We start from the raw sequence: 9,259 nt of genomic DNA, 5'->3' as shown, positions 1-9,259 counted from the left end.
TTTCAATGTAAGGTACGTTCCACCACTTCAAGTCTTGATTAATTAAAGAATCAACTGTTGATTGCTCATCTAGACCATCCGGGGGAGGGTATAAAGCATGGGAATTATGGTGTAACCACCGATCACCCCAAATCCTAATGTTTTCTCTTGTGCCCACCTTCCACATTAGACCTTCTTTCAGCAGAGATTTTGAATTCCATATACTCCTCCAGGCGAAAGAGGGTCTCCATCCAAGCCGTGATTCCAAAAACGAACCACCTGAATGGTATTTCTCTCAAAATACACGGGCCACCAAGGTCTCTGGGTGTTGGACCAAACGCCAACCTTGTTTGGCCAATAAACCCATATTAAAAGCTTCCAAATCCTGGTACCCCAAACCACCCGAGTTCTTGGATCTTCCCAGTTTAGACCAGCTCATCCAAGAGATTTTCGAAGTGTTTTCCTTATGACCCCACCAGAATTTAGCCATCAACGTATTAATCTCACTGCATAACGTTTTTGGAAGCTGGAAAACGATCATGGAGTAGGTTGGAATTGCCTGCAACACTGCCTAAAGGAGGATTTCTTTTCCGGCATGGGAAAGAAACTTCTCTTTCCACCCATTCATGGGATGTACAGGAGGAAGGGTAGACGTGGCGGAAGAGGGCCCCCCAATAGCAAAGTGAAGATTAGTGGCAACATCCGAGATATGCACATCCACTAAATCTGGACAAGAGGAAACATGCAAAGCCACATTACCATGCAGTGCGGCCAAAGGAGCTTTCAACCTAGGAGCAGTTACAACATGCTTAGGGTGGTTAAGAATCGTCGCCGATTCCCCGCCTGAGAACTGCCCCTCAAAACGCCGGTCAGCTGCCGGACTCTAGGAACCATCAGCTGTCACAAAAGACTGTCCAGGACCGTCCACTGCCATCCGTACGCCAAAACCTATCGATCCCCTCCTGGTCCAATCTTGACGACGGCCCGAAGAAGATGCACGAAGCCAAGTGCCAAACTGAACCTGTGCTCCAACCCCTTGGATAGCAGGACCTTCCTACCCAAACATCCTCGAATGCCATGCCTGATAACACCACAGAGAAAACAAAATTTGGGGAGTCGATCATATTGAAAACCAATCCAAGTTGAAACACCCTTAATCTTCAGCAACCGAACCCGTGCAAGAGGCTTAGAGAGATCCAAAGTAATCCGCACCCTTTAATACTCTCCCCACCCAATACCATCAACATCTGTTTCTACCTCCTCCACAGACCCACGAAACTTCCAAGGTGGGATCCCATAATATCGCTCATCCAAAGGCAGATGGAACATCCGAACCCAAAAAGAAGCAAAATCAAAATCCAAAGTTGCCGGGACCACAGCACCGTCGAAATCATGAACGGAAAACAAATGTCCTTCAAAGACCCAAGGACGGCCTTCAAGGACCCTTGACTTATCCCAGGAATGCTGAAATTCAATTAGAAACAGATTGTTCCCCAAATTCCTTCCCAAAAATGCGATCAACCAATAACTTACCTACAAGACATGAACAACCCCGAGCAGTGATACTCTCACCCCCCCGAAACCGGTAACTCAACCTCCAACTCTCCTCCTCCGAAAGCGAGAAAGCTTTCCACATAGTCAAAATGTCGTCTGTTATTCCAACAGGACTTGGAACCGTCAATAGGAAACTAAAAAACCCCCTTCTCCACCTCAAAGGATGAGAAAAAACAACTTTCACCACCAAAGTTCAGAGAGAACTTCAGAGAGAAAATCTTTATCCAACAACCCCCTCCACTAGGCCTTGTTCTTTATCCTTCTAAAGTCTAGTTGATGGCTTTATTGTATCCTGAATGTGAATTGCTTGTAACCCGGCAACAAATTCTTTCAAGTGAAGACAATTATCACCTCAAAAATAGTATTCACACACGCCTCATAGTCACGTTGATTTTTCTTATTACTTTTTTCGCTCAATTTCCTCAACAACTTTTCCAATCAAAATAATCACTGTAAAACAAAAATAAAAATTGAAATTGAATTCGCGTACTTTGAACATCTACGCTACATGACAACAATAATTGTAGACTTGTAGCAGTAATATTAGCCTTTGACTATCTCCTAATATTAAAGATGTTGCGCGCGGTTTCTTGTAAGACTCAACAATCAAGAAGAAATAGCACAGAAAATGTAAAGTAGTGTTAGAGACTAGAATCCGAGAATGTCTTCCATGGAACAAGATCAATTTTCAGCCAAAAACAAATAGTAAAAATAACAACAATCTTAGTCTAACATTTGGTATGTACTAATAGATTTAGGACCGGAATAATTTTTTTTTTATTTTTTGGGTGCTTTGGCTCTGCCACATTTACTAGGAATATTTCCCTAAAATGAGGAAAATTATTCTTCTAAAAAAATGTAGGGAAATAAGCTAGTATTAGTTCAGAAATGGAATAATATCCATGGACCCCAATCGAGCCTCCGAGGGTGGTCAGCTATTGCCTAGCCAGCCAATCGCCAGGCTATGTTATTACCAAACGAATGAATAGGAATGATCGTTTTAGGGTAGTGGTCCTATTTCCATCTGAGCTCAATAAGAACGGCTTGACAACTAGAGTTGAAGTATTTAATAGTTTTCTCATTAAGAAACACTCAATTAATGATTTTACTTAAGTGTTTTTATAATTTTTAGAGTTTTCTAAGATTTATAGAAGGGTTCTAAGTAGGGGTAACAATTCATGTTATCATGTAGGGTTTCAACCTTGTAGAAGCATGAGTATAAGACTATATACTATAAGTTGACCCATTTAATTAAATAGGTTAGACCTCTCAATCCTAACACCCTAAACTTGTATTGGGTTCGTGTCCAATTCGTAATTAGTGCACAAAGTTGTCAGTCCTAAATGTTGCGCGTTGGATTCGATTCGTGTCGAGACATGTGTATAATACTATATAGATCAACCCTAACTCGATCCATTTAATTAAACATGTTAAATCTCTCAACTTAATTCGTTAATTTCGTGTTGGGTTCGCAAGTCGTGTAAAAAATTACTAGTCAAAGTCGTGAGAGTTGTAGATTCAGCTTTCTACTATGCCACGCTCCATCGTCATTTTATTCTAGCTTCGATCTTATATTTGTAGTATTAGTACTCATTTCTATTCCTGGTATTCCTAGGTAGTTGCAAATTAAGCCTTCCCTAGTTCAGACAACGGTTACTCGATCTATTACAAGTACCATAGTCTGCAATATTCTAGCTAGCATTGACTTTGAGAGAAGAATCACATCGCGAAAGTGAGGTAGTATTGGGATTCGAATCGGCCTCCGTCAGACTCGATCAATTGTCTGCCAAAATCTTGATGTCAACTTATTATACAATCACTCTAATTCCTTTCTTGTAACATTTGAAAAGTTCTGCATACGCAATCCTCTTTTTGTTATTACACCTTAAGGCATGCGAGAACTTTGAACAAGTCCATATATATATATATATATATATATATATATATATATATATATATATATATATACATATATATATATATTATATGGTGATAACGGAGAAGGGACTGTGATATCGACCTCAGTCAGGTCGACCTGAATCAACATATATATATATATATACACATATACGCGGTATTCTTCCGCCCCAGTATTTGACTTGAATCCAATGTATCTATGCTTCTGAGTCTAAAGGCAATGTATGCTTCTGAGTCTGTTAACCTGTCTAAAATGCCCAAAAGAGCAGGAGGATTGTATGCAAATGCAGTCCACTATTTCAGTATCTTTTTGTTGATCATCTTGGTATTTAGTTCATCAAATGGCATGTCAAACGCACTGGATGATGCTTTGGAGAAACGCCAACCTGACTGCGAGCTCAGCTTAGGTGCTGTTGTAGATTACACCTCCCTTGCCGGAAAAAAAGAGAAAGTAGCAATGGAGATGGCGCTTAAGGATTTTTATGCCCGGAGGACCAGTCTCCGGCATTACCCGACGCTACATGTGAGAAACTCTCGAGGAGACCCCATCCGAGCAGCCTCTTCTGGTGAGAACTACTTTTCCTCGTCTTGCTTCTTAATTCAACAAGCATTTTTTCCACAAGTATCTATCGGGTCGACTGGTCTAGAGATCGAGGGATGAATCACCCAACAGTCCAATATATGAATTCTCTGGTGCTAATTGATCTAGATCAACAATAATTTTACATAAATATCTAAGACCAATTATACCATGCATGCGTGTCATTTATAAACACATATGAATATATAGTCCTCTCAAGATCTTGATATTGTTATCAATATGCTTGGCTAACTACCATTGGTGATGGTGACCAAGGTGTGGATTAATACAAAAATAAATAAATATAATCAGTCATTATAATTGGCCTAATTAATTACAAATTGCTTCCTAGGCTTGTAGTATACAAATAATTTAGAGGACATCATGGTATGCCAAAATAATAATTTAGTCTCTGTAGTCAAAACACTTGACAGATTCTGTTAATGTTCATGTTAGTACGTACTATATAATGATCGATGACATGTGTCACTCTTAGTAGAAAAAAAGAGAAAAATGCAAAATTAGTTATGTGATTTACCTGATTTACAATTAACTTTATGTGGTATCAAAATGAACTCATAGATCCCTCCTATGGTATGCCAAAAATAAAAATCACTCATTCTAGCCAAATTTCGTTAAAAAATTTGACAAATTTCATTTGGTACCATGTCAGCGCCAATAAAATGACGACAAATGTAACTATTAATAAATAAATACAAATATATTAAACTAATAATATGATTATTATGTTTTTTTTTCTTGAAAAAAAAAAAGAAAAAGGAAAAGGGTGGCTGCCGTGGTCGACTGCGAGCCACTTTTTATTTAATTTGTTTTGTTTGTAAAAAAAAAAAAAAAAATAGGTTTTTTAATTAATTTTTTGTTTTTGTTTTTTTATAGGACCAGGGTATTATCGAAAAAAAAGAGAAAAAAAGAGGCCTTTTCAGAACATGGTGGTTGTTTGATTGGTTACATAGCACATTTAGAGAATTGTACGTTATAGTTAACAGTTGATCTTTCCGCCTACCTTTTTTGCTCAGAAACAAAAAAAATTCACATAGACACGTTAACGCAATAATCATCACACATATATTATATCGCACAGGAGAATTTTTTAATGTGGAAAATCCAAACAAGAAAAACAACAGGCCAGGATCTCATCTAGCGACAAGCGCAATTGATAACTAGTACAAAACTTACAAAGCTCTCAGACAATATTCTTATCGAACGAACGACACAAAAAATCTTAACCTTACTTTGATTGATTTTAAATCAATTGTTCGTTATTAAATTATAAAATAATACTGAGTCTTAAAATGTAAAATTAAATACTAATTAATATATAACCTAATTAATAAAACATAGATAAAACTTTAAGACCGGATTATTTATTTTTCGTTCAGCATCAAGTAGCTAGGTTGCTGTTATTGGATTGTAGACTGAAAATTTTGGTTGCAGCTAAGATCCTCATCAAGAAGCATCATGCAATGGCAATTATAGGGTTCAGAACATGGCAGGAGGCAAACTTAGTTGCTCAGCTTGGCAATGAATACAAAGTCTCTATAGTATCGTTGGCAAATAAAGCCCCGCCACTGTGCGCCTCTTGCCAATGGCCATTCCTGGTTAGCGCGGCTCGCAGCCTAGACGCTCAGATGAAAGCTGTGGCCGCTATAATTCAGAGTTGGCAATGGCGGAAAGTCAACATCATCTATGAAGACTTCAACCCAGCTATCAGTGGCATCACTCCCAACATCATTAGGGCTATAAAAGCAGTGGACGCGGAGATTAATGAACTTTTGCCCCTCTCTCCTTTTTCTGCGTACCCTTCTATATCAGAAAAGTTGGAGAGCCTGAAAAATGGACAATGCAGAGTTTTCATTGTTCACACTTCCATTACATTAGCCACTAAAATCTTCAAGGAAGCGAGTGAGATGGGAATGATGGGGAAAGACTTTGTGTGGATCACCACCAATGATATTACTAGTCAGATAGATTCGCTTAATGCATCATCCATCTCCTCGATGCAAGGTGTCTTGGGAGTCAAGAGCTACTTTTCCACCTCCAATAAACGCTTAAAAGATTTCCAATCTAGATTTCGGGTTATGTTTCGTTTGCAATATCCTGATGGGCCACTTCCGGAACCAGGAACTTCTACCTTGCAGGCCTATGATGCTGCATGGGCAGTGGCTCTTGCATTAGAGGGAAATCCATATTCGAAAAGCAGTAGGAATGGTTGTGTGGATAAAATGAATGGAGAAGAGTTGTTCGAACACATATTGAAAAGCAATTTTGAGGGCTTGACCGGTGCATTCAATTTTAGTAGTGAGCGGAAATTGGCTCCAGTTCACATTTTTCGCTTAGTTAATGTGGTCGGAAAGAGCTACAGGAAGCTTGGATACTGGACGGAGGGATTGGGCTTCTCAGAGAGCATCCATAAGCCGAGCAATTACAGCAAGTCGATGAACATTCTAGGACAAGTGTTTTGGCCAGGCGGCCCCTGGTCAGTGCCAAAAGGATGGGCGATACCAACTAGTCATGCATACCGACTAAAAATAGGAGTACCTGATGGGAGCACATTTAGAGAATTTGTTAATGTAACATATGATCGTCCTGGTAGTAATCCAATCATCAATGGATTTTCCATCGACGTCTTCAATGCCACATTAGCGTCTCTACCATATCACTTGCCATATGATTTTATCCCATTGAAAGGCACCTATGATTCTTTGGTGGAACGAATTCATGCTCAGGTGAAATACTATTTATCTACTGCATACTTTCTGTACTTCATACCCATTTAGACGTACAGTACTAAACATTTGTTCAAGCTTAACCGCGCATGCGTTGAATCCATACACCTACAACATAGAACTTTATAATACAATACTGTAGTGAAAGCAACTTAATTTACTTTGCTCCAGATTCACATAAATGAACCTATTTGATTTCGTTTAGGATTACACCTCATGATTACACGCATCATTTGACCCTAAGGGCCTGGCTCGAGTGGTTAGTAACTTAGCCGTAGTGCCTTATGAAGAATTAGATATAAGGTTTGATTCCCTTGAGTGCAAATATTTCTTTGGGACCACGTCTGCGAGCGGAAGCCCGGACTTTACGCAACCCGTATAGAGGTGGCATTTTGCCTAGTGTTCCGAGGATTTAGTTGGGGCGAAGCCCTGGCCGAATGCATACCCCCGTTGTAAAAAAAAAAAAAAAAGGCTTGATTGGCATGTTAGGGTAACTTTTTACAAGTTGAACACCTTTATGTTTTTTTAAGTTGCCTCAACTGAACTTTTTCCTTGTGTCTGTGAAGAATCTTGATGCAGTTGTTGGAGATACAGCCATAGTTTCCCATCGTTGTGAACATGCAGAATTTTCGCAACCATATGCTGAGTCTGGTCTCCAGATGCTGATATATATAAAACCTAAAAGATCAGAAAGAGCTTGGTTGTTCCAAAAGCCATTCACTACCTATCTGTGGGCCTTGACAGGGGTCATTAATGTTTATAATGGATTTGTGGTGTGGTTGATAGAGCGGAATCACCACCCAAATTTTAGAGGCAGTATACGGAACCAAATTGGAACTATGCTATCCTTATCCTTCACAACACTCTTCTCACTACAGGGTAACCATATTTATCTTCCCTCTTAATTTGTTTGTCTTAAGTACTTATATTAAGCAATTAAAGTACAAATATGGTAATATAGATACTTTTGTAGGGATATGAGTGTAAAAGGTTCTATACTTTTGTAATATAGATACTTTTGTACTTTTAAAAACTGCATTAGAGAATCCATAAATACAACCTTGTTGTCCAAGCTATGAAATGCTCTCACGTATATTATGTGTTTAATTGTTGTAGGAGAGAAATTACACAGCAATCTGTCACGGATGGCAATGGCAGTATGGCTATTTGTTGCGTTAGTCCTCACACAAAGTTTCACTGCCAGTCTAACAACATTGCTTACCGTTCAAAGACTTGATCCAATAAACGTCGACATCGAGACACTTATAAAGAGTGGAGCCAAAGTTGGGTGCGATGCGAATTCCTTTGTTGTGAATTATTTGGGGTCGGTCGTAGGCTTTGATCCCAAAAACATAGTGGGAATGCATACAGAAGATGATTATCCAGAGGCTCTTAAAAAGGGAGAGATAGAAGCAGCCTTTCTTGAGGTCCCATATGTTAAAATGTATCTCGCCAAATATTGTGAAGGTTTCACCACTTCGGGACCAACACTCAAAGTTGGAGGCTTCGGATTTGTGAGTGTTCAATGAGCCATTCACCGCTTTTAATTAATCCTTCATCTTCCTTTTCTAATTAAATTGTGTTTTTGGATATACATTTATGTGTGGGCTTAAAGAATATTCTCATGTCTCAGGCTTTCGCGAGGAATTCTCCTTATCTACCCGATATTTCCGCAGCAGTTCTTAAAGTGTCTGAAAGTGGAAAATTGCAAGAGCTTGAGCAATCTTTAACCTCATCTTTCAAGTGCTCCACTGCTCAGTCTGCTGATACTCATGATAGTCTTGGACTGAATAGTTTCTGGGGCCTCTTTGTCATCACTGGAGGAACATCCACAATTGCTCTCTTCATATTCATCTTTCACCATGTTCGCCACAAATGGTATCAACCTTCTAGTGAAGGACAACAACATCATAACCCTGCCAACGATGAGTTATTGATGTTTGGTCCTGAAATTCAGAACAGAAATCAATCATATTTGTAATAAAGAAGTGAGTTAACAGCCCACGTTATAGCTATTTATATCATTTAGTTCAATGCTTAAATTCTGGGTCCTCCAGATTTAGGGTGTAATTAATTGTCTCTATTAGGATTTTTCTGCTTCTCAAATTAAATACGGAATTGATCTAATATATATATTATATTGTAATGGATATGATGTTGATGTAAAACCCCAAATTATATAGGGTTAACACTTCCAAAAAAAAAAAAAAAGATTACTGTTCAGTGTTGCTTTTCAAGCGTTGCTAAACATAGGATTGAGACTGCAGATTATAATCATTTTCCTGTTCAAGCGACATTAATTAGAGTCCCTTTTGTTCAAACGACACTAAACAATTAATGTCGCTTGAATAGTAAAGCAACACTAAACAGTTAACGTCATTCACTGTTCATGTAATACTAATCTGAATAATTAATTAAAAAGAATTCGATGGAGAAGAAGAAGAAAAAAAAAACGGGGAGATGCACTGCAGTACGTAGACGT

At 38.6% G+C, this 9,259-nt stretch overlaps 1 protein-coding gene across 1 annotated transcript; it reads left to right on the top strand.

Annotated features, from left to right (window-relative positions):
* Positions 1 to 3,625: 3,625 nt before the first annotated feature.
* LOC133859113 (glutamate receptor 2.8-like) lies at positions 3,626 to 8,819 on the top strand. The gene is made up of 5 exons (XM_062294429.1): positions 3,626 to 4,016; positions 5,486 to 6,777; positions 7,344 to 7,656; positions 7,894 to 8,291; positions 8,411 to 8,819. The coding sequence occupies exons 1-5, from the start codon at positions 3,650 to 3,652 to the stop codon at positions 8,756 to 8,758; spliced, it is 2,718 nt and encodes a 905-aa protein (XP_062150413.1). The 5' UTR covers positions 3,626 to 3,649; the 3' UTR covers positions 8,759 to 8,819.
* Positions 8,820 to 9,259: the final 440 nt, after the last annotated feature.

This window comes from Alnus glutinosa, chromosome 2 (assembly GCF_958979055.1).
Source record: "Alnus glutinosa chromosome 2, dhAlnGlut1.1, whole genome shotgun sequence".
NCBI classification, from domain to species: domain Eukaryota; kingdom Viridiplantae; phylum Streptophyta; class Magnoliopsida; order Fagales; family Betulaceae; genus Alnus; species Alnus glutinosa.
The sequence above is the reverse complement of the archived record's forward strand: the minus strand, read 5'-3'. Positions and strand labels throughout refer to the sequence as shown.